Raw genomic sequence first — 25655 nt, 5'->3', positions numbered from 1 at the left:
TATGGACTAGTGTCATATAAGGTACCACATGGCCATGATAGTACGGTGTATTAAATATGTTAAAAGTGAGTAGTATTTTAAGTAATTTGAGATAATTCCTAATTATGTGAATAATTGAGTAATTATTGGTTAATGAGGGATTACAAGAAGAGGATAAGGCTCCAAATTCCCACTAGATGAAGAAAATGATGATGTAGGGACACCACAGTTGCCACATGGTTCCAGCACATCACTGTACATGGCTTATATATAACCCGTGGCTTATTTGTACAAGCTGCACGTACAAATCAACACATGTAGCTGCTGCCCCTTTTATATTCTTCTACCATCTTAGTTCTTATCCATACTAGTATTGTGTTTAGCAAAAACGAAAGAGTTAGCTCATTTGTGCAAAACGGAGATGGGTTTTCTCGATCACCTTTCTGACCTCTTTGAATTCCATCGAGGCCACAGCAAAAAGAAGCTCATCAAACTAAGAAAAAGGCAACTTGAGAAGGAAGCTTCAGCAACTCATTCAAAATGTTATCAACGTGACTTTGCTACCAAAGATCATACGAGACTACGTGATATTATAGCAACAAAATTTTGCGATTCTAAGGGAGTGCAATCTTTCTCAAAGAATATCATACGGATTCTTCCCTACTTCGATCTGCCGTTATGTGATTTGTCGCAATTGACGTGTGTTAGAGGGATTGTCAAAAGAATCGACCCAGGTATGTTAAGGTTATCCCTTCTTTTTTTTTGCATAATCTATACGATATGAACGAAACGAGAAAATACTCAACTTTCATAAATGACTCTATTCATAGAAGTATTAGAGATGCCTATGTTCTTAAATTTTCATAAGTCTTATTATTCTTTGGTTTGTTCATGGGTCTCAAAAAATACGTAAGTTAATAAAGTTTGTTTCATGATATTAATCAGAGATATAATAGTCTTATGACGTTCCGAGAGATTTTATTAGGGTATTTCTCATGCATTGCATTCATTTATACATGTACATTGACCCATGATCAGACAACGTTATATATATATATACACCACCACTTGATCAGCTGGTATACGTTGAGGATTTTGCCCACAATAGCCGAGATGATATGATGGGATGCCCTCAGAGGCTTGACGATGTTATGAACACATGTACCTATACACGACATGACATTCATATGCATATGCATGGCACTATAAGTATTTCATAATTTACAGAGTTATCCAGGCTTACAGGTTGAGTCATTTACTCTATATTTCTTCCATGTCTTTTATGTACTTATTTATGTGTCTTACATACTCAGTACATTATTTGTACTGACGTCCCTTTTGCCTGGGGACGCTGCGTTTCATGCCCGTAGGTCCCGATAGACAGGTCGAAAGTCCTCCAAGTAGGCTATCAGCTCAGTGGAAGATGTTGGTGCACTCCATATGCTCCGAAGTTGCTTGTTTTGTCAGTATAATTTAGACGCGTATTGTTTGGTATGGCGGGGCCCTGTCCCAATCTTTATGTTAAGTGTGCACTCTTAGAGGCTTGTAGACAGATGCCATGTATACGAATGCTTGTATGGCCTTGCTAGCCTATATTTTGAGTTTACAAATAATAATGTTGTCCTTATAGACCAGTATATCACATGTATAAGTTTTTATATCAGGTTGGGTCGTCCTATATTGAGTATTCCCCTATGTTTATTCTGGTTATCCCATGACGACCGTTTGGTCCATTTGCCAATAAAAGTACAATAAGAAAGATATGTTATGTTGGTACTCGATTAAATAAAAGGCATCGGGTGCCCGTCACAGCCCATCGGTTTGGGTCGTGACAAGTATAACCTACCTAGATGTAGTAAAGCCATAAGGATGGATATACAATGCTACGAAACAAAATATAGTAACAGTCGTAAGTTTGACAAAGTACCGAGCGAAGAACTTCAATACACCTATAGATACCGGGAGGAACAACTTGTTATCGTTTTGTATATGTTCCCAAAGCGAGGCCAAGAGATTGGCTAAAAGCTAGAGGAAAAAGGGCAGAAGAGTCGCATAGGGGCACATACAAGGACAAAATTGTACATGCTGCATGACAGAAGATCGCAACAATTACGAGATTGGAAGAATTCAGACCATAGGTCATGGTGTGAGAAAGAGGCCTGAAGGGGGGGAATGCCCTGGCCTTTGGATTATTCGTAGAACAGTGGCCTAGAGGGCAAGGACAGTATTAAGGTATTCATAAAAGCTATAAGTTATGAGACTGATAAGCGCATCAGTCAACATTCGAGAACGAATATTCCAAAGGGGGGAATGATGTTACGTCCCATATTTTCGTACGTGAGAGTACGTCATAAGTCAACTAATGTAAACTTAGAAATGAGATCATCTTTGAAAGTACATAAAGTAAGTTAATCATGTTACTATAGAGGTTACAAATATTTAAGATCATGAATAACAAGTATCAAGAGGGTTGGAAGGCTTAGAAGCTAAACGAATTGAAGAAAATAAGTCTCGTCAAAAGTCGACCAGTTGGGAATGTTATAAAACATACTTTTGGGTTGAGACTAGGATAATTAACATGATAAGGAGGTTATGCTATGAGTTATTTTAGTCATATCATAATCGTGTGTTATATTTTGAAGTCAAACGAGTTGTGTAACAAAGTTTGCAAAGGTCATACAAGTTACATTCATAAATATGCTGAAAATTAGGTCAAATGTAGCTGAGCTTTTCTACCTATGTACTTAAAATTACGGGATGATCCATATATCAAATTGAAAATCTATGGGTCTAGTTTCTAACACATTAAACCGTTCATCAGTACGACATCGGAGTAGAGAGATATTTGTGGTTTTGCGAGAATGCACAAACTGCATAGGTGACAAGTAGGTGTGTCACTAAAGCTTTTTGAGCAATAAATTTTGTGTATTATATGAGGTATTTTTGGGACATATTATATACCAAATTTAAGGTCTGGAATGTAGTTTCTAACGCTCTTAACCGTTCATTTATATGACATCCGGATAAAAAGATATAAATATCAAAAGAAGGGCCAATGCTAGGGTGCCAAGCTAGCACTTCTTTGATTTTCAAAAGTTGATATATATATATATATATATATAGGTTTTAAATCGTCTTTCTCTTCATTCTTTTTCATAAAACACGACCAGAGAGCCCCCATAAACTTACTCTTAAACTCTCTACAAGGGTTTCAAAGAATATTAACATCCCGGGTACGAAATCAAGAAGCAATAATATTAGAACGATCCCTATGAGTAAGTATCGCTATATCGCCTCTCTTTTTCTTTGTAATTTGAGTTTTGGAAGGTACTTCATAGTTAAGAAAACACATACTTTCTTTATTTAAGATTTTAAATGTCAAGGACGGTTGATAAATTCATTTCCTAATAGTTAGAACTCACGGGACGGTGATCGAAAGCTGCGAGTTCGATTTATTTCACTTTTAGTGGACTGTTTTGTAGTCTACTGTGTTGGCCTCTTGTGCTGATGTTTTATGGAGTTTTGGAAGAGAAAGGTGTGGAAAAACACCACATATTGATGGAATGTTGGGCTGGTCATTCGTCATTATATTTTTAGGTTGTTTGATACTACTTTGGTTGTCGTTTTATATATGAAGTGATTGGGGTGTGTGAGCAATTTTGGTATATTGTGATAGATATAAGGTTGGAAAATGATGCATATATGTTGTTATTTTTGTTTTCTTGTTTTTTGTGTGTATGGTATTGGAGGAGGACCTTGTTACAGAGGAGATGCTGCCCAAATTTACGTAAACGAGCTATTAGTTTAAGTTGCGGACTTAGCCTTTACTCAATACTGATTTTGAATCTCCTTATGTTGTGGTAGATTGAGTTGAGTTGTTTGAAGAATTGCTTGGAAGGTATTAAGGATTCAACGGAATTAAGGTATGTAAAGGCTAAACATTTCCTTCATTTTGGCATGATCCCATAACTACATGCATTTGATAACGAGGCATAAAGAGAAGTTTGTATTCCTAAATTTATATACATTATCCCAGTCTCATAAGCTACAATATTCTCCTTTATTAGGACTTTATATTCAGATAAGTATTGTCTTCTTTCAGTCAGGATTATATATATATATATATATATATATATATATATATATATATATAAAAGTATTTTTATCGCCACTGAGCTATAATCAATGGGCAGGCCCCTATTGGGCAATCTCTGATCATATGATAAGTTATATACCGAGCCTACTGTGGCTGAGTGTCTATGAGTGAGCCCAGAATGACCGAGATACAGAGCCTAGTATGGTCGAGCGCCTATGAGCGAGCCTACTACGGCATAGCAGTTGCACATACCGAGCCTTATAGGGCCGGTCAACTATTTTACTTACTATATTGAGAGAGATGAGTCAATATCGGCAGGTAAGTATATCTTCAAATTATATTGGACTCCCAGATACTTTCAGTTATTATATTATCAGTTCAATTTCAGCTTTTAGTTATTCTGTTGCCTTACATACTCGGTACATTATTTCGTACTGATGTCCCTTTTGCTGGGGACGCTGCATTTCATGCCTGCAGGTCCTGATAGATAACTAGATAGACTTTCCCAATAGACAAAGTCAAACATCAGCTTGGTTGGTAAGCTCCACTTTCTCGGAGTTACCAAGTCTATATCTTGGAGTCTATTTTATATATACGGGTTTGATGGGTATGTCGAGGCCCTGTTCCTAGGGGTGTCAATGGATATTCAAAAACCGACTAAACCGACCGAATCGTACCGCACCGAACCAATTTTTAGGTTTCTTTTTAAGAAACCGTAGGTTTTTATATAAATATATAACCGCACCGATAATTAGGGTAGGTTTTTTATTTTATAAAAAAAACCAAAAAAATACCGAACCGTACAGAATAAATTTTACATGTAGAAAATATATTTATTTAGTAAGTTTAAAAATAATAATGCATTAAATTTTCTTTGAGCATTGGAATTATGAAAACTATTACAAGCCAACAAGTAATTAAACTCAAAATACTAATTCCTAAAACCTATTATGCTACTTCTACTTAAACTAAGTTATTTCAAGTATCTTTATTAGCAAGACACAAAGTATTCTAGCGATTATAAGTAGCAAACTACAATGTATTAAATATGTTTCCTTTCATATAATTTAGATTTATCTTTTTGAATATTTAATCTTCTATAGACTTTATTCTTGAGTCCCAGCTTGGTAGATCTTTCAACTCATGTGATTAATATTTTCTTTGCCTTTGTTTGATTTCTTTTACGCTGTTGTAGAATAGTTGATGGATCTATACTCTAGCCATTTTATTTAATTCATCACCTTTTAAACAGTTAAAATGTCTAGAGAGTTTTGCTAAGTCCTATAAAAGAACGTATGTTATTGCAATTCTACTTCTACTGGTGAATTTTACATGATATTAAAAAAAACGAAAATTAACCGAACCGAACCGTATCGATACCGAAGAGAAACCGACATGATTGGGACGGTTTCGAAAAGTCTAATTTTGGTTATACATAATAGAATAACCGAAAAATTGGTATGGTACAAATTTTATAAAATAACCGACCGAACCGAACCATTGACACCCCTACCTGTTCCGACCATGATACAGTTCAGTTATCCCTATAGGCTTGTAAATGAGTCCTGTATTTTATATCGTCATTGCGGCTTTACCAGCCCTTTGTGGATATTTAGTTTAGTATTGTTGGTTGTAGACATTATTTTCAGATGATTCAGAATATGGCTTCATCGGCCTAAGTTGAGGGTTACCCCTCCAGAGTTTACAGTTATAGAGTAGTACGCTTGGGCCGAGTATGGCACCGACTGCCGACCACGCCTCTTCGGGTTTGGGGCGTGACAAATGGTTTTGGATGGCTTTTATTAAAAATCTTGGATTGATATAAATGTTCTAAGAATTTATATCATGGTTTATATTCCACTTGTCTTTTCATTTGAAATGATAAACAACAGATTTATATAATTGTTTATCACTTTATATCAAATATTGAATTATTGATTGCATAGTTTTTGTAAAATCTTGTCCCAGAAATTTGAGTTAAAGAGAGTCTATGACACTTATTGAGTAGCATGGAGGTGTATTCAACCTCTCAGGGGCCCTATTCAGGGCTCCACATACTTTACGTGTTTCAGGATGAGAGGTATGATACGTGGCATGCACAAATGACTAGGATGACTCTCTTCCCAAAGTATATGGTGAGGCACCACTCATATTTCGTGGTAGCTATCATGTTGTCCTTTTATTTTATGTTAGTCGGGCATTGGCTCATATATTGAGTTCTTCTCTTGGTATAGAGGCTTCATAGATAGTTTTGATGAGTTATAGTAACGGGTTGGTACACGACATATATAAAAAAAGTATTTGTTGTATTTGGTCTCATTATTATTATGAAAGGCGTCGTGTGTGATTTTGAATTGGAAAAAGGTCTCATCATTTAACTTGAAAATATATATGATTTTCAAAGAGCTTCTGCAGTTAAATTGATTTTTATGCATATAATTTGGGTGTATCATTTGGTTTGATTCGCTCGGATCAAATAGTGTGCAAGGGTGTCGGTCACGTGGTTTTGGGTCGGGACAGTTTTTCAAATTGGAGGAAAATCACAGTTGCAAATAACAAAGTACAAAAACAAAATCTTAAACTTTTGATCATAGTTACAAATGAGTGAAGAAGAAGACTAATGAAGTTCTTACAGAAAAAGACTGAGCGATCAATTGCATGATATTGCTACAGAATGAAGAAGATAAGAAGAAAAATGAAAGAGCGTCATATATGGGACAAAAGGGGTTTTATTTGGGTGAAAGATATTTTAATTTTTAAGTATTCTATGTTTTGTTATTTGTAAATCAACTACTTAAGAAAATATAGAAAAAATTAATCCAAAAAAGAAAATAGTCACGTGGCAACAAAATTCAAGTATCTGTTTTCGCGCCCGTTTCATACTAGTGTCGTTTTTTCATTTTCCGACGACGCTACAGTATCGAGTGCGACCGACCAGAAGAGGATGGCAGTCATTTCCAAAAACCCAAACAACACAACCAGTTCCTCCTCCTCCGTCGACGACTCTCTATTGCCTTGGCTCCGGTAACTTTTTCTCCGAAATATGCATTTGCAACTCACATCACATGTTCAAATTGTTTATTCTATGCCCTAATTTGTAGGTCAATTGAGAAATTGTTGAAAGAGCGAACTTTGACTGACTCGAACGATGGTAGAGATCTGCATGAGCTTTGCTCGAACTGCATCAGTACTTTCAAGAACAACCCTCGGTACCAAAACGACGCCAGATTCCTCAAGATTTGGTTTCTATATGTAATAAATCATCATCCCCTTTTTGTTCTTACTGTTTGATATCTACAAGTTTATTACCATATATAAATGATAAGAAATGTCTGGGAAGAGGTGGATTTGGGAATTTAAGTTAATAGGTGAAGGTGGCGGAGCCAGGAATTCAAACATGGGAATTCATCAACTTACTTATAAGCCAAAAAAACAAAAAATCACTTTTGCTCTATTTACATAGTATAATTTTCCAATTAAGGGGATTCAATTGGCTTCACTCCTTAATAGGTGCAAGATATACACTACTTTGTTATAATGGATGCGCTTGGTATAAACGCGCACCCACCCACACACACATAATGCGTGCGCCTGCATTTGCTGCTAAAAAGCAGAGGCGGATCCATGATTTAAAGTTTATGGGTTCCTACGATGACCTCAAGTTAATATACAATAATGACTGGTTCACAGCCAAGTATTTATAGATATTTAGTAGACTTCTTAATATATATATAAGGTCTGGACAAAAGCTATTAGGTTCACGTAAACCCATAGGTTACAAGTTAGCTCCGCCTATGCTAAAAAGGTTGATCTACTCCAGTGTGTGGGCGTTATTGCATTATCTGATATATCGGTTGCTTGTATTTCAGATGGATAGCAGCTTGGACCACGAAAGTGTATATAGAGAAATTGAGCAGAATAAGATTTGCTTGTTCAATTCTATGCTCTACGAGGCATATGCGTTGTTCCTAGAGGCAAAAGGGATGTTAATAAATGCATTTCACATTTACCATTTGGGAATTTCAAGGTTGATCTCTTTCTCAGAGGACAGATGCTATTTTATAGGCTCATAGTTCTTTAAGCACATGCCTCCAGTTGTATTTTATGACATTATGTTCATGAACTTAGGACTATGTTTTCAGGAATGCTGAGCCACTTGGTAGGTTGAAGAAGGCGCAAGTGTTGTTTCTAGAGAGAATGTCTGAGAAAGTAACAGCTGGTTCATTACAGAAGGTATTTTCTGTTCTGCTTTCGTAATCTGCACCAACTGGGGCAAGTATAACAATGTTATTAGCATAGCGTCAGGTCTTTGGAAGTAGCAATGCTGGATTCAATAATTAAACTTTGACCAGCAGGGAACTGCTAAACTTTAATGAGATGAAATGGTATATATCTGGATAAAACAGAAAAGGCTACATTGTCTACACATTCTGTCATCCATCTTGGCCTACAAATGACTAGAGGATATTTTCTAGCTTCATGCTTGGACTTCATTGTTGCGCAGATTAAGGGCCAAATCGCTGACATCTACTTGCTGATCAGCGTTTTTCTGCTTTTAAAGTTCTTGTTCAATCCATACTGCACATATGGAACTTAGGCAGTGACGACTGACGCGAATCTCGTATTTTTCAATCTGCTAAAAATGATGATAAATCTGAATATTTCTGGCAAGTTGATCTGTCTGGTCATGGCGTGTTCCATTTACTTGATAGCTAATATAATAGATCAAATGATCTATGAATGTGATACAAGTAACATGTCATAGCTTTGAGCTAGAATAACATAGGGGATAACTTTCTTTGTTGACCTGTCAATATCATGTAGTCTCAATAAAGTGCATCGGCACTAAGCCATCTGATTAAGAAGGCAGCTTCTGGACCATTTGATAAATTGAAAACTCAGGTTTATGATTGTGTGATTGGACACCCTAAAGTTATTTTCAAAGAATTTAGATATAAGGTCATCTTGTTGGAACGTTACTGCTAAAGATTAATTGAGTTATTTTTTCGGAATAAATTTGATGGTCAAAGTCTGTTTATTATTAACCATGTAATGTGCTTTCTGATTATTTTATGTATGTGCTTACTTTCTAATCTGCAATGTTAACATATGTTAGAATAAAATCATTATTAGAGAGGCAACAAGTGCTGGAAAAGCAAGTCAAGCATGTTGAGTTCTGAGGCGAGGAACATTTAGCATCCATTTTATGATTGTCGCTCTCTTAAATGATAAGTTTATTTGACTAAGCATTTCTATACATGCTATCAGACAACCTATTACAGTCGTACTACGCATCCTAATTTAAGTGCCAGAGCATGTGTTATTAGTCGTGTTTAGTCATTTTTTTAACCAAAAGTTAAACCCTCTTTAGACCTGTCAAGGTTTTAACATCCAAGATAAGCTGTCTTGAAACCCTCAAATTGAATATTAAGTGGTAAACTTGTAGAATAGTCACTATGCTTCATTCCTCAGGTAAGTCTTCATGTTCATTTGTCCAGTTTGTTGATTCTATTATCCTGCATAACTAATTTCCATCTTGCCTCTAGGCTACTTTGTTGCTTATTTCACTCTTTCTTTAAAACAGTGAAAATCTGGATCTATCATACTTTCTATGATCCCTTCCGATTTCTCTTGTTTTTGTATACTTATGGAGCTAGTGTTTGTGTTGTCTGTCATGTTCTTTCTTACTTTTTTATCAACGTGTTTAGCTGTTAGTGAGGATTATATTATTGATTTCCTTTCACACTATCATGTAGATGGACATTGTGTCAGAGAATGGTGGAGCTTGTATCAATCCATGGTTGGTCTCGACGATTAAAAATCTGTTGCAGAAGAAGAATCCTGAGATATTAAAATATGATGTGAGATAGATCAGAAGCATTTTATGAAACTAGTTTTATATGTTAGCAGCAATTCATGACACTACACATGTACTTTCATCAGGGATACCACCCAAGCAAAAAGGCTTATCCAGGAAAGGTGTCATTGTCAACTTTGCAGAAATCTGCCAGGAATAAAACTATTGACATAGGTAACTTATTGTCTTTTTGTCTATAATAGCTGCAGAGTATTGGATCTTCATTGACCATTGTAAAGATTCAGACCAAGGTAAGTTGACACTCAAATTAGATTCACCTTGTGGTGAGGCAGCTGCTAAACGTCCTGAAGTGACCATGGGGGACTAATGTGTCATGGGACTAATACCTAGATACGTGGGGCGTTCATCCCATGCATACACTAGTGTTTTATGCCTTGGTTTGCCTTCCCCATACGCCCTAATAGCAGCTTGTTCACATTCTGCATGGATTGTTTTCTTTAAATGCTCCAGGATATTTCAAACTTTCAAACAAGCGCCACCTAAATCAGACAAATCATAACTTTGTACTGGATGTGCTGGACATTTCTCCATATTTTTCTTCTGTCGTTTCTTCCTTCACAAATTTTGGTGTGAGTAAGGTTATGATCATTATTATGATCTTTTCAGTGAGATGCTTTCCAGTATCTCCTAGTAAATAAAAAGAGAGCCAGAGGTGTGTTGCCTCCTAGAAAAGACAAACTTATCACAAAAGGTAGCTCATTCATTCGTTAGGCTTACAAATGTGCTGTGGTTTGGTAGATGATGCAATTCTAGTTGTGGGAGGTGGCAGAGGCCTAAATCCCAACAATGGACATAGGAATTTCCTGTAAATGCATTTCCTCTTCTCATACCTTATCTTGGGTGATTCCAATTGCACTTTCTACCATAAATCTTAGAAATTAATATTCTCATAGAGAAAATCCTTAGGCACTCGTGTCCAGGTGCATGAACTTGTTGTGCTCTCATCTAAATGTTTGTTGATCATGGAATCATGATTATACAGGTGGATACAGCTATCAGATCAAGGGCTGTGCAGGTAAGGGAGGATTTGCTCAGGTATTCAAAGCGTGTCTCGATGGTAATCCGGATGAGGTTGTCGCACTTAAGGTGAAATAGTAGTTTATCCTTCCTTCCCTTCATGATAAAACCTGACACTGGAAGTCTGCTCACTGTCTTTTTCATGTTATTGATATCTGCAGATTCAAAAGCCAGCTTTCCCTTTGGAATTCTATGTTTACCGTCAACTGGATGTGCGGATTCCAGAAAGAGAAGTATGCAGTATGGGGATTAAGTCATTAGACTATTTGTTGAACTTTATAAAATCATAAAACTATGTTTGACATATTAAAGTAACTAAACTTTTTCTACTCTAACAGTAAAGGCACAAAATTATTTTTTTGTCTGATTACCAACTTTAACAGTAAAGTCACTGAACTTTACCGATTATCAGCAAAACCTACCCATCAAAGTAACTTTACTGTTATGGTGGATTAAGTTCAGTTGCCTTAATGTGACAACAGATAGTTCTTGACTTTACTGTTATGGTGGGTAGATAGTTTTGTGACTTTACTGTTATGTTATTTTGGGTAAATGTTCAATTACTCAAATGTGACAAAAGCGGTTTTATGACTTCGTGATTTTAATGAGTAAAATTCAGTGATCAGATGTGAATTTACCCACTACATTTTGGTGTTTGCTGGCTTAGAGAATGGTGCTGATTTATTTCGTTCTTATTCACCAGAGATTGAGCTTTGGCTATGCCCACAGGTTACATCTTTATTCTGACTACAGCGTACTCGTTTCTGACTTCCTAGCTAATGGCACACTTCAGGTTGGTGCCTGTTGATCTTCAACTGCTATTTCTTTGTTCCCAAAATCTGAATGATATGATGAATGTTTATGCTTTCTAGCAACTTGAGTAACTTGCAGGATGCAATTAACTCCAATGCTGTGATTGGTGGGTCCATGGAAGAAGTATTGTGTATTTATTACACCATTGAGATGCTCTGCATTTTAGAAACTTTGCATCATGCCCAAATTATTCATGGCGACTTCAAACCCGATAATCTTCTGATTCGTTATGCGAGGTATCTAAAGCCTTTATGTCACTTAATACAAACTTGAAATGCATTTACTCCTAAGCAGAATCTTACATGTTGGTCAAAAGGGTACAGTTAGCAATAGAGTTTCTGCATTGTACAACTTCTACGGTTTTGTCTCTCTTTTTGGTTCTCTTTAGCTTTTAAAAAAGGTAATTGGCAAAGACTAATACTTTTTGAATTTCATTTGGACATGACCACTTGATGTTGCAGAATCTGTACTTGTAGGTTGCTTTAAAATTTCTCTATATTTTAGCCTTATTTCTCTTTCGTTTCATGTTATGAAAATTATAAGGAGTTGTTGCTATGCAGTCAAAGCTATTAATTCGACAAATGCTTTCTTCCAATTGAGTTCTAACCTTTCTTTATAATTTAATAACAACAGGTTAAAGCTTTTCTTGAACATTATTCCCTCTATCCTGATTAAGGCTGACTTAATTGGACCTATGCAGTGATCAAGAATAAATATTTGAAATTAAAAATTTACTTTTGTAGAAAATGTATATAATATTTCTGAAAAAGTTTTAGATGGCATCATTAAGTTTGAAACAGTGTAGTACTTTTACGTATTACTTTATACGACACTATTTTCATTTTAGGACATTTTGAATAATATCCTAATAATATTATTTTATATCTTTCACAGAGCTCAGAGACTAAAATTTATTTAACTATTCAAATTTGAATTTTGACATGATAAATGTTTTATAAAACTAACAATTTCAACAATTATTGCAAGTGTTTTCAAACTAGTAAAATTAAAAGGAAAAAGTCAAATTAACACGTAAAACTCCATATTCAGTTAAACAATATCGCATATCATGGGCCAAAAAGTGTATTTGTTCATATTAGTTTCAGTTATTGGACAAGGACTATGTATTTATTGAAACAAGTTTGGTTTTGGGCTGTACCAAACTATGTTGCTTGGCTCCTCCAGAGATGCTGTCGCACTTGTGTGAGATCCTCTATAATTTTTTGAGAATCCTACATGGTGGCTTTTTTTGGAGAATTTGAGCAACATAGGTATCAAAAAGGAAAGCATGTAAATTATATTGTGGTGGGGGAATATTCTTCCATATTAAAGTTAAAGGGGAAAAATTCTTGACATATATCAATGAGCTCCCTGGAAACTTTCTGAGGACCTCGGATGAAAATTTCATCCGACCCAATTTAAGTGTCCTAATTTGACTAAGAATGAATTTTAAAGTGAGATTGAAATTTATTATACTAAAATAGTGCAGAATATATTGATCATTTATGCATTCGACTTCCAATTATTTAGGATTAAGGCATAGTAGCACTTTGTTAAATATGGAAATATATACTTTCTGTTCTAGGAAATTGGACCCAATTTTAGGACCAAAAAATAAATTTGAACTGTTAGACTGTGAAAAAGAGTAATCTACGGGTATTTGCTGATGTAAATTTTTCAGGGACGATCTGACCGATGATGTAGAAACTTTTCGTCAGCGTACTGGTCAATGGAGGGATCAGGTAATTTCTTGGCCTTGGGTGTTAGTAATGTTTATGAACATTAGCAAACTATCACGGTTTTTATCTTCCAGGGAGTTTGCCTTGTCGACTGGGGAAGGGGCATAGACCTGAGCCTCTTCCCTGAGCAGACAGAGTTTATAGGAGACAGTAGAACTTCTGGCTTCCGCTGCATCGAAATGCAAGAAAAAAAGCCATGGAAGTTTCAGGTAAGAGCCTTCCAAAGTTTAACAACTTAATAATTCTGATAATTAGACTGGTGTCAAGTGGAAAATAAATTTTGGCATCTAATGGATACCAGGTGGATGCATATGGCCTCTGCGTTATTGTACACATGATGCTTTTCAATTCATATATGGAAATTGAGAGAAGACCTTCTCCCGGTGGTGGCTATAGTTATCAACCCAAGTCGCCTTTTAAGCGGTATGTCTTTGATCCTCGTCTTATTTGCTGGCATATTTTGTGTCCACATTCTCTTTAAGATGCAAATGATCTTATTAACACTTGCATCTTTTTTAAATTTGGATCTTTCCAATGGTTTAGCATATAGTATCAAGTCGTTATGGTCTGCACCAAACGGCAGAGTTCCAGTTGTTTTATTATTGGTATATGTGATATGTTCCTTAATCTCCATTCTGCTTGGTTATCTTTCAGGTACTGGAAAGTTGAACTCTGGAAGAACCTATTCACCAAGTTACTAAACATAGACCGTGCTGAAGATCACAAGAACATGTTGAAGAGCCTGAGGGTGTCATTCCAGGATTATATGTGCTCAAATCCTCAGCTCATCAAAAAGCTTAGGCAGTTGCTGATAAAGCAGAAAGCTTCCTTATGTTCGTCATAGGGACGGTGTGTAGAAGAATGAGTCCGAAAGCAGTTCAATGTATCAAATCCTCTTTGATGTACGAAACTATATACATTCATGTTCATATATCAAGAAAGTATGGGAATTTCCCTATAGAGCATAATGACATGCATGTATCTGTAGAATTGTAGGTGCTGCTGCTTTTTTCTTCACTCTTTGGGTCCTTTCCTAAATTATTTGTCAGGAAAGATAGGCTTGTATGTGTAATTCGTATCCAAAAAAGATACAGCATATAGTCGGTGTTCTGAACATTTGAATTCCTTTGCCACTTGCACTTCTCTCAAATATTTGAGTGGGAAACAACTTATACAGATCAAGTATTGTAACTATATTCGTCACAATGTCAAATATTGTGACATTTGTTATTATGTTTTCTACTTCGTTGTTCTATCACGACCAGAGGCGGATGCAGTGTGAGAGTTACGGGTTCAATTGAACCCATAACTTTCAACGCGGAGTGGAAATTATCTGTAAAAATTCATTAAAATTGTAAAAATAATAGATTTGAACCCATAACTTTAAATATATAATGGGTTCAATATTAAAAATCTTTAAAATTAAACCCATAAAATTTAGATCCTAGATTCGCCTCTGATCACGACTATGGAGTAGTATTCTTTATCAAATATCAATTCATACTTTTGGGACAACTCACAGAAGTACTTTCTCCAATTCAATTTATAAAACGTTTTCCCTTTTGGGGATGTATATGTTATAGTACTATCAAATTAATCTTTTAACTAGCATGCTATTATCTTCTTTCACAATCATTAATATAATATATAAATCTAATTACTACTAATATTTTAAATTTTGTGTGTAGGAGTCTTGCGTAGTAAAGTTGTTGCTATGTAACCGGGAGGTCACGGGTTCGAGCCGTAGAAATAGTTTTTTGCAGAAATGCAGGGTAACACTGCGTACAATAGACCCTTGTGGTTCGGCCCTGCAGCTTAGTGCACCGAGTTGTCCTTTGTCTAGTCAAATATGATTATATAAAATAGGGAAAAAGTAGTAGCATTAATAGTTATCCTGTTTCCATTTTGTGGAAATAGACTTGAGACAAGCCTTCAATCCAAGCGCCAGGATAATTAGTTGACGTAACTCTTTAAAAAAACAAAGACTAAGAGTCACGGAGGACTGTTGAATGAAGCGCGAAAATGACAGTGAGGATAATTTTCGCGGAAAAACGGGGTCAGATGAGTCAATAATTGTAAAAACCCTAGTCTTCCGTAGCTTCTAGAAACTCGCAGCTCCCGATTTGGTAAGACACTCTGCTTCTTTGGAAAATATTACTTTGTGCCTTCCTCAGAGGCGGGAACAAGACTTCTCGACCTTCTCAGGTTAGGTGCTTCACTCTCTCTTCACATAGAAACGCCCATACTGTGTGTAATATTGCTATTTGGACTGTGATCACTTGTTTATTTTTAGTTAGGGGGTAATTTTGTTTACTTGTCAACTTCATTTCATCTTTATTGGATCATTAGATCACTGATTGTGAAGTTCATCTTAGCTAATAATTGTGTTATAAATCGTTTATTTGAGTTTTAGTTTCATTTTCATATTGATATACTCCATGTTTACTGGTTCTGTTGTATAATTGGTTGCTTATTACTGAATAATAGTTTGGTCGAGAATAGTTGAGATCATTGCTTATTTCCTTTTTCTGTGCCTAGTATTGATGTCTTATACTTCTGATTTGAGTTTGAACTTTGAAAAATATTACTCTCTTTTGATAATATTGATAAATGTATTAGTAATTATATATAATTTACATGTTTAGTGTCTCCTTGTCTTGGAATAGTGCTTTACTTTTCTGATCCAAAACATTTTTCTTTCATTACCTAATTTATTTGTTGATTCCTGTAAATAAAGAGTAATTGTCAAATAGTTGTTTCTAACGTTGCTCGTATTGAATTGTTTGGTAAGTATTCTATTGCGTTTGCTTAGATTTCCTACTTTGTCTCATGTTTGTGCAGATGTGCTTTTATCGGTAGGGTTTGACTGCTTAGTCATTAAATTTCTGTGTTCCAATTTTTGAACTATTTTTGCTACTTGAACTGAAATTTAGACATTGTTGCTCAATTATTGTGCTTGATCCTTATTGGAAGCTTCCGTTCTCCACTTGCTTGTACTTTAGGGAAATGCTTCAGTTATTGTTGCTTTCCGTGCAGGTCATAGTATTGACTTACAAACATGGGGGATGGGTCACCGCGCCCATCTGTAATTCAGAAAATACATGGGCATTCACACCTCTTTTCTCTAATATCTCCCCACACACATTCTAAGCATGCTGGTTCATACAACATGGTTGGTGGGTATGTCAATGAAGTTCTACGGGGTGCTTTCATGACGAGTTGCCATGCCAATATCCTGGAATTCCCGTTATTGCATAATCCTATTCTCATACAGGCCCCATCTGAAGAGAAGAAGGCTAACTATTTTATAGTGGATTTTCTCATGGGAGGGGTTTCTGCTGCAGTGTCTAAAACAGCTGCAGCTCCGATAGAGAGAGTCAAGCTTTTGATTCAGAATCAGGATGAGATGATAAAAGCTGGTAGACTTTCTGAACCTTACAAAGGCATTGCGGACTGCTTTGGCAGAACTATTAAGGATGAAGGCGTCATTGCTCTTTGGAGAGGCAATACTGCAAACGTCATCAGATACTTCCCGACTCAGGTTGGCGGTCCTAACTTTCTGTTGGTTGATCCCTATTCATTCTGTCTATAATTCTGCTAGCTACTTAAACTTTTTCATCACACTTAGCTGAGGCACTCTTCCGCTTTTTGATCGCTTTTAGTCCAAAGATTGTTGTTACTTACCTACGAGACAGTTACAAAGGTATTACTACAACAGAATATAGAACATTTGAATTAGTTTTGCCCTCATTACCTTGAAGCTTTTACTGTTATTGTTGTAATGACTTTGAGACGTCATGATCTCTCTAAGGATGTGCGTTATCTTGACCGTAGTGTCTGTGCATTTGCGTCTCTTAACCATTTTTATGGTCGCTGGTACATCATTTTGTGTCCTCCAGGATGAGTCCTGGATTTGAATACATTTTTCCATCATTAATAAAATACTTTGATTTATTTGTTATAATGTTTGTGAAACTTTATGAATCTCTCTAGTGAAGTGATGTGCATTGTCAAAAGAGCTATAAAGAGGAGGATTTGGGAGTATCATCGGTACATTTGAGTAGTTTAAACAATTTCGTGGCCTTCAGTACATCAGCTTATATCCTTAGGGATAATTGATTGCTGAACTTTTTGAATAGGTACATTTTGCTTTATTGTAATATTGTTAAACTTCATAAATCTCTCTAGTGATGTGCATTGCCAAATAAGGAAAAAAGAAGAGGACTTGAAAGTAGCACTGATACATTTGAGTAGTAAATTTGTGGCCACTACTGCAGCATCTTTTGTCCTTCAGAATTATTAATTCCTGAATTTGTCTTTTGCAGGCCTTGAATTTCGCTTTTAAAGATTACTTTAAGAGACTTTTTAATTTCAAAAAAGACAGGGATGGCTATTGGAAGTGGTTTGCAGGAAACTTGGCATCTGGTGGTGCTGCTGGTGCCTCTTCCCTTTTGTTTGTGTATTCCTTGGATTATGCAAGAACACGTCTTGCTAATGATAATAAGGCTGCGAAAAAGGGTGGTGAAAGGCAGTTTAATGGTCTGGTTGATGTTTACAGGAAAACTCTTAAGTCAGATGGTATTGGTGGGCTTTATCGTGGATTCACCATCTCATGCGTGGGAATCATTGTTTACCGTGGTCTGTACTTTGGGATGTATGATTCACTTAAACCAGTTGTTCTAGTTGGTGACTTGCAGGTATCAGAAATCTGTTTCAGCGTCCTCTTTAATTTATAAAGTCATATTTTAAGCACTCTTATCCATATGCTGGATTCTTTTGTCCTTTTGATGCACTTGCTGGTCCCTAACACCCCCCCCCCCCCCCGCCGCCCAAAAAAAAAAAAAAAATTCACTCCATTTTGTCGTTGATATATTACCTATATGTAAAAGTTATCGTTTGAGATATGGATACATATCTGTGAAATTTTGGTGATTCGACTCGGGTTATTCATGAATTAACCATTTGACTGCATGTGTATGAATCATGTGTGATCAGTCCTCATCTGTTGGGTCATACCACCAACATTTAGAACTGAAGGATGGATTTTCCATCTCATTGCTATTACCTGTAGTTTCTGTTTCTACAAAGTGGCTGGTATTAACACTACTGCAATTTTTTCGTGTTTATAGGATAGCTTTTTCGCAAGTTTCTTGTTGGGGTGGGGTATCACTATTGGTGCTGGTTTGGCTTCTTATCCAATTGATACGGTGCGTAGAAGAATGATGATGACTTCTGGAGAAGCAGTCAAGTACAAGGGCTCAATGGATGCATTTACTCAGATTGTTAAGAATGAAGGCACTAAATCACTTTTCAAAGGTGCTGGAGCAAATATTCTACGTGCTGTTGCTGGTGCAGGTGTTCTAGCCGGGTACGATAAGCTGCAGCTCATTATGTTTGGAAAGAAATATGGATCTGGTGGCGGTGGTTGATTTAGTATGCTGATGATTCCTTGGTTGTCTCAGTGTGTTCAAATAATTTTCTCAAACAATGTCACGTTGGTTTGGAATCTCTTGAAAGTTTATGCAGGAGCTGTAATTTCCTTGAAGTTGTTTTCCTTGTTGCTATGAAACTCTTGAAACTCCTGTATGTTTATAGTTGTCTGTTATGCAGAAATTGATGTACAGTTTTACTTTCTGCTACTTCATAGCAAGAGCTCATATTGTCAACAGATTTGCCAAGAGAAGGGAGGTATTGGGATATTTTACTGCTATTAGCTGTAGTCATAAGGGTCTCTCTATCCTCACAAGGTAGGAGTAAGGTCTGTAGTCATAAGACTCGATCGCCACCTCAAGTGCATACTTAGCCTAGATTAGATATGGAAACGTGCTAGTAAAACGACAGTGCATACTGAAATTAGTTTCGTTAATCTTGTTGAATTCATTAAAATTACGACGGAGACCACAAGGGCGAAGCAAGGAAAACGCAGACGATTTGCCAGAGTTTGATTGTAGTTGGCATGCAAATGAAGCTTCATCTCTTTAGCAAGTTTTGACATGATAGGAGAACATTGTTGTTTCTCTATTTTCTCTCTTTCTGGTGTTGGAATCTTTTTGTTTTCGTCGAAAACTTTTATGAGAATTGAGCCATAAGATCTTGGCTGTCCTAGGAGTGATGCGATATGCTTATACCTATCATTCAACAAGACAATGTAATCATCGTTGTCCCGGTCATGCTTTGACAAAAGCTCCTCTAGCTCAGGGCTGACCCAGCACAAAATTTTTCATCTAAAAACCTTGTTAGAAACATAAAGTCCATCGCTTCAAATTCAAGTTAAGATCCTGTCTGCCCTTAACTCTACTGTGTTCCTATCTAATCCCACTTCAAACAACTGAGAAAGCTACCTGTAAGGAGGGAAGTCTATATCATTCACATCTTCTAACTCTACTTTGTCTACAAATAGCATGATCATTCGACACAATGAATTTTCATGTCTTTTTGTAGAGTTTTTAGGATCTAGAATCCAAGAAATTTCGTATAAACCATCTGATTAGGGTGTGAAAACATGGTACATCATAAAAACACAATTATGTTGGCAGCTATTTCCGACAGTTGTTAGGTTGCTGTTATTTCGGTTGTTGTCAAATGCAGTAATCCTAACAGAAGGCAGTGACTACATCATTAACCAGAGGACTTAAAAACATTTGAAAAAGAAAGAATATCACACCTTACAAAAACCAAGAGAGGCTGTTAATTGCTTTGCATTGCCAGTCCTTAACAAAAAATGGCTTCATTTTCCTTTCCCATTACCACTACTGCCTTTGTTCTCTTTCTTCTAAGTCTCACCTCCAATATGTTCAACAACTTAGCAGCCAAACATGGTCATAAAACTTCCCTTCACCACCACCAAAACAGCCATTCCTCCTCCATTAAGTCCATAACAAACACCAGGCTGCAAAAAGCCTACATTGCTCTCCAAGCTTGGAAACGCGTTATCTACTCTGATCCAAACAACATGACCACCAATTGGATTGGCCCTTCAGTCTGCAACTACACTGGCATTTATTGCACGCCATTCCCAAATGACACTAAAATCCAAGTTGTTGCTGGTATTGATCTGAACCATGCTGATATAGCTGGTTTCCTACCTGAAGAACTCGGCCTTCTCAATGACTTAGCATTGCTGCACCTAAACAGCAATCGCTTCTGTGGAATCCTTCCACTCTATTTATCCAATCTTACTCTCTTACATGAGCTTGATCTCAGCAACAACAGATTCGTAGGACCTTTCCCAAATCTCGTGCTCTCTCTTCCTTCCTTAAAATATCTTGATCTTCGCTTCAATGAATTTGAAGGGCCCTTGCCTTCTCAACTCTTTAGTAAGGATCTCGATGCTATTTTTGTTAACAATAATCGTTTAACTTCCATGATCCCTTCAAATCTAGGATCAAGCACAGCTTCTGTTGTTGTTTTTGCCAATAATTATTTTGGAGGATGCTTACCACCTAGCATAGCCAACTTTGCAAACACTTTGGAAGAATTGCTCCTTATTAATACTAGCTTATCAGGGTGTTTGCCTCCTGAAGTTGGATTCTTGTACAAGTTAAAAGTTCTAGATGTGAGCAACAATAAGTTAGTAGGGCCAATACCTTATAGTATTGCTGGATTAGCTCATTTAGAGCTACTAAATTTAGCACATAATATGATGAATGGAATTGTGCCAGAAGGAATCTGTGTCTTGCCTAAGCTGTCAAATTTCACATTCTCTTATAATTATTTTTGTGAGGAGCAAGGAATTTGCAGCAACTTGACATCAAAGGGTATAGTGTACGATGATCGTCGGAACTGTTTGCCAGAAAAGCCTCTTCAGAGAAGCAAGAAGGAATGTGACCCTGTGGCTGAGCATCCCATAGACTCTTTTGCACTTCATTGTGGCACTTGATTTTGGTATTGAGTTGGTTCTGCTGATAATGTGACTTAATACTAGATTTCGAGTTTTCTTTTATTTTATTTTCAAATTTAGTAGCTAATGTGATAAAAAGGAAAAGAAGTGTTATGGTCTAATTTAAGGAATAATATCAATAGTAAATCTGTAAATATGGTGTGTGATGAAGTTTCCTATATGTTGGTAGTTTAACTGTGATACTACTTATTTGTATTGTCCCAAAGAATGATGATTCTCAGACTTGAAAATCTTTATCATAATCAAGTGGCACCTATATTTTGTGAATTGTTCAGAAATTCCATATTTTCTTGTACTATAGTATTTCATTTTGGTTTTATTTTTATGTGTGATTAGTTGCATATCAACTAGATGCAACTCTTTATTATTAATATGGATTTGTAACATGAAGAAGTGGATAAGCAACCATCTACAACCGACTAAACTATCGTGTAAAAGCTCTTTGAGCTATTGATGTGTATAATTAAACCTCATTTTATTATGTATTGGTTACTATAGGTATGGTAGAGTAGAATTTTAGACTTCTAAGGTCATTTTAAGTTGGCCGCTGAGCTTGATGTAAGACTGTCAGAGTCCAGTTCCCCTCCCTTCTTGACTAGACAAAGCAGATATGAATTCCATTTAGGCGGGTCAGGGCTTGGCTTGACCCTGTGTTCTCCCGACCTGTTCTCCCAAGTCGGAGGAGAGAACTTAAAAGTGAATCATTGTCACGACCCGGATTCCACCTTCGGGAGTCGTGATGATGCCTACTAATACGAGCTAGGCAAGCCAATCAATTACATAATTTACCTTTTTACCCATTTTATATTCATTAACAATTTCGATATAATAACATTTAAACAACGGAATATGAGATTAAGCGGAAGACTTAGATAAAATGAACCAAAATAATAAGAAACTCCACATATGCCTCTACCCAGAAACTGGTGTCGCAACATTCACGGACTATCTATGATTACTACAAATAAGTGTTTGAAAGAAAAGAACATGATCTGTCTCGAGTACAAATGATAACAGAACATAAAAGCTGATAGAAGAGACGACGGGCCTGCGGACGCCTGCAAGGCTACCTCGGATGACTGAAGGCTGGCTCCCCTACTGTTGCTGACCAAGTGTTGCTCCGGTATCTGCACAGAGTGCAGAGTGTAGTATCAGCACAACCGACCCCATGTGCTGGTAAGTGCCTGGCCTAACCCCGGCGAGGTAGTGACGAGGCTAGGACCAGACTCCAGATAAACCTGTGCAATTATATATATATATATACATGGCGCGAAATAAACTAATACAAGCAATAAAAGCTGGGAAGGGGGAAACATGCTTCGGGGAAATAACAGATAAAAACAAAATATCAAGGGAATTATAAAGAAGCCAAAAGTTACTTCTAACAAGAATAAAGAAAACAACGGCATACTTCATTTTCGGTTCACATCTTGTTGCAGGCGTGCAGCCCAATCCCATTTCTCGTATCTCGTGGTAGGCGTACCATCCGCTCCCATTTTATTAAATCTCGTGGCAGGCGTATCACCCGCTCCCATTTCATTAAATCTCGTAGTAGGCGTACCACCCGCTCCCATTTCATTAAATCTCATGGTAGGCGTACCACCCACTTCCGTTTCATTAAATCTTGTGGTAGGCGTACCACCCGCTCCCATTTCAAGACAACAATAATCACAAGGGATCACGACAAGGGAACAAGAGCAATATAATAACTTCCCAGCAAGGGAACAAAATAGCATAATAACTTCCCGGCAAGGGAACAACAATATCGAAACAAACATCCCGGCAAGGGAGAATCAGCTATAACCAATCTTAACTCAACTTCTACTCAACTCAATTAATACCGATACTCAGTCATAAATAAATTCCACGAAAATAAACTAAATCCTTTCCCATTATCGAGAATCATCAATTAAAGCATCCGTAGAATCATTTAGGAACACAACAAATATCAATTTAAGGCTCACGGTCATGCTCGACACCAACGTATAGATACTCGTCACTATGCCTATATGTCGTACTCAATAAGAAGCAATTAACAAATATGACACAACTCCTAATCCCTCAAGCTAGGGTTAGACCAAACACTTACCTCGATGCCTCGAACACAACTCAAAGTTCAATTATAGCTTTACTTCATGATTCCACCGCCAATTTGCTCGTATCTAGCCACAAATTACTTAATTACATCAATAAACGCTAAATGAATCAACCCCAATGCATGAAAGTGAGTTTTCCAAAGTTTTACCCAAAAAGTCAAAAATCGTCCCGGGCCACATGGTCAAAATCCGAGGTTAGGACCAAAACCCGATTACCCATTCCCCCACGAACCCAAATATATGATTTGTTTTGAAATCGGACCTCAAATCGAGGTCCAAATTCTCAATTTTTGAAAAACCTAGGTTCTACCCAAAACACCCAATTTCCCCATGAAAATCTTTGATATTAAGTTGAAATCATGTTAAAAGATGTTAATGATTGAAAAAAACTAGTTAAAAACGACTTACAATTGATTTGGAGAAGAAAGAATCCTTGAAAAATTGCCTAAGTGTGTTTACGTTTGAGGGAATATGAAAAATGGGTTTTAAAATCGGTTAAGTATAAAAGTTGCAGGTTGTAGGTATGGGAATTGCAAACAGGGGTTCGCAATTGCGAACCCCGACCTCTGATAAGCTGGGAAATGCAAAACAGGGTTCACATTTGCGAACCCTTCAGAAATCCCAAACTTTCGCATTTGCGAAACTATTGTCGCATTTGCGACCTTCGCATTTGCGAAGAAAACATCGCATTTGTGATCCCTGGCCAATAGGAAAACCTTCGCATTTGCGAAGAAAATCTCTCATTTCGAGCCAAGGCAGGCCTGGGCTGGTTTCGCATTTGCGATCCAGCCTTCGCATTTGCGAGCTAGGCTTCGCAAATGCGAAGCTTGCAGGTCTGTCCATACCAGCAAAAATTTTCTGCAATTTCTAAGTTCAAAATGCAACCCGTGGCCTATCCAAAACTCGCCCGAGCCCTCGGGGCTCCAAACCAAATATACACACAACCTCATAAACATCCTACGAACTTGTTCGTGTACTCATATAATCAAATTAACATCAATAACAACGAATTAAACCTCAAAATCATAGAATTTTCTCAAATTTCTTAAAACATCAACTTTAGCCATTTAGGTCCGAATCACGTCAAACGGCGTCCGTTTTTTCACAAAATTTTACAGGAATGTCTTAAATAATATATAGGACCTGTAACGGGCGCCGGAACCAAAATACGGGCCCGATACCATCATGTTCTAATCAAATTTCATTTCAAATTTCTTTAAACAATTCCAGAAAATAATTTCCTTTAAAAATTTATTTCTCGGGCTTGGGACCTCGAAATTCGATTCTGGGCATACGCCCAAGTCCCAAATTTTCCTACGGACCCTCCTGGACCGTTGAATCGTGGGTCTGGGTCTGTGTACCCAAAATATTGACCGAAGTCAAATTAGCTCATTTTATAATCAAAACTTATCATTTTTCACAGATTTTCATATTTAGGCTTTCCGACTACACGCTTGGACTGCGTACACAAATCGAGGTGATGCTAAATGAGGTTTTCAAGGCCTCAGAACACAGAATTTCATTTTTAAACAATTTCATCATATTCTCCACCTCTAAAACAATTGTTCGTCCTCGAACGGACAGAAGAAGAAAGTACTTGAATCAGGGAAAAGATAAGGATAATGGCTCCACATATTGGAGTCAGACTCCCAGGTCGATGCCTCAGGAGGCTGACCTCTCCACTGAACACGAACAGAAGAAAAACTCTTCGACCTCAACTGACGAACCTGCTGGTCTAAAATAGCCACTGGCTCCTCCTCATAAGATAAGTCCTTGTCCAACTGGACAGTGCTGAAATGTAACACGTGGGATGGATCGCCATGATATTTCCGAAGCATGGACACATGAAACACTGGATGCACGACTGATAAGCTCGGCGGCAATGTAAGTCTATAAGCGACCCCTCCCACTCTATCAAGAATCTTAAACGGGCCAATGAACCTAGGGCTAAGCTTGCCCTTCTTCCCAAATCTCAACACGCCCTTCGTAGGTGACACTCGGAGCAATACCCGTTCACCGACCATAAAAGCCACATCTCGAACCTTGCGGTCTGCATAACTCTTTTGCCTGGACTGAGCTGTACGAAGCCTATCCTGAATAATTCTGACCTTGTTCAAGGCCTCCTAAACCAGATCCG

The 25655-nt window shown here is 37.0% G+C and overlaps 3 protein-coding genes across 4 annotated transcripts; all 3 read left to right on the top strand.

Annotated features, from left to right (window-relative positions):
* Nucleotides 1-6963: 6963 nt before the first annotated feature.
* LOC104230480 (mitotic checkpoint serine/threonine-protein kinase BUB1) lies at nt 6964-14636 on the top strand. The gene is made up of 14 exons (XM_009783308.2): nt 6964-7099; nt 7177-7327; nt 7945-8102; nt 8218-8308; nt 9832-9936; nt 10019-10106; nt 10936-11039; nt 11132-11203; nt 11674-11763; nt 11862-12019; nt 13465-13525; nt 13597-13731; nt 13824-13945; nt 14177-14636. The coding sequence occupies exons 1-14, from the start codon at nt 7020-7022 to the stop codon at nt 14364-14366; spliced, it is 1605 nt and encodes a 534-aa protein (XP_009781610.1). The 5' UTR covers nt 6964-7019; the 3' UTR covers nt 14367-14636.
* An 820-nt stretch (nt 14637-15456) lies between these two features.
* Nucleotides 15457-19188, top strand: LOC104230491 (ADP,ATP carrier protein 1, mitochondrial-like). Of its 2 annotated transcripts, none has more exons than XM_009783319.2 (4): nt 15457-15727; nt 16559-17063; nt 17848-18219; nt 18652-19188. In XM_009783319.2, exons 2-4 carry the CDS (start codon nt 16581-16583, stop codon nt 18949-18951), a joined length of 1155 nt encoding a protein of 384 aa, XP_009781621.1. In that variant the 5' UTR covers nt 15457-15727; nt 16559-16580; the 3' UTR covers nt 18952-19188. The 2 variants fall into 2 exon arrangements, with proteins under 2 accessions (XP_009781621.1, XP_070006730.1); XM_070150629.1 differs by having other exon boundaries at nt 15539-15732.
* Nucleotides 19189-20099: 911 nt separating this feature from the next.
* On the top strand, nt 20100-21689 carry LOC104230500 (leucine-rich repeat extensin-like protein 4). Its single transcript, XM_009783328.2, has one exon. The coding sequence runs from the start codon at nt 20244-20246 to the stop codon at nt 21399-21401; it is 1158 nt and encodes a 385-aa protein (XP_009781630.1). The 5' UTR covers nt 20100-20243; the 3' UTR covers nt 21402-21689.
* The last annotated feature ends 3966 nt before the right edge of the window (nt 21690-25655 follow it).

Source organism: Nicotiana sylvestris, chromosome 7 (assembly GCF_000393655.2).
Source record: "Nicotiana sylvestris chromosome 7, ASM39365v2, whole genome shotgun sequence".
Taxonomy (NCBI): domain Eukaryota; kingdom Viridiplantae; phylum Streptophyta; class Magnoliopsida; order Solanales; family Solanaceae; genus Nicotiana; species Nicotiana sylvestris.
This window is presented reverse-complemented; position numbering and strand designations above follow the sequence as displayed.

What these genes read in the sequence shown, in the direction of transcription:
- LOC104230480 (XM_009783308.2), top strand. Translation starts at nt 7,020, where the DNA reads ATGGCAGTCATTTCCAAAAACCCAAACAACACAACCAGTTCCTCCTCC. An exon ending in TGCGGATTCCAGAAAGAGAA is followed by an intron (nt 11,204 to 11,673) that starts GTATGCAGTATG and finishes CTTATTCACCAG; the next exon opens with AGATTGAGCTTTGGCTATGC. An exon ending in AAAAGCCATGGAAGTTTCAG is followed by an intron (nt 13,732 to 13,823) that starts GTAAGAGCCTTC and finishes AATGGATACCAG; the next exon opens with GTGGATGCATATGGCCTCTG.
- LOC104230491 (XM_009783319.2), top strand. Translation starts at nt 16,581, where the DNA reads ATGGGGGATGGGTCACCGCGCCCATCTGTAATTCAGAAAATACATGGG. An exon ending in TCAGATACTTCCCGACTCAG is followed by an intron (nt 17,064 to 17,847) that starts GTTGGCGGTCCT and finishes TGTCTTTTGCAG; the next exon opens with GCCTTGAATTTCGCTTTTAA. An exon ending in TTCTAGTTGGTGACTTGCAG is followed by an intron (nt 18,220 to 18,651) that starts GTATCAGAAATC and finishes TCGTGTTTATAG; the next exon opens with GATAGCTTTTTCGCAAGTTT.
- LOC104230500 (XM_009783328.2), top strand. Translation starts at nt 20,244, where the DNA reads ATGGCTTCATTTTCCTTTCCCATTACCACTACTGCCTTTGTTCTCTTT.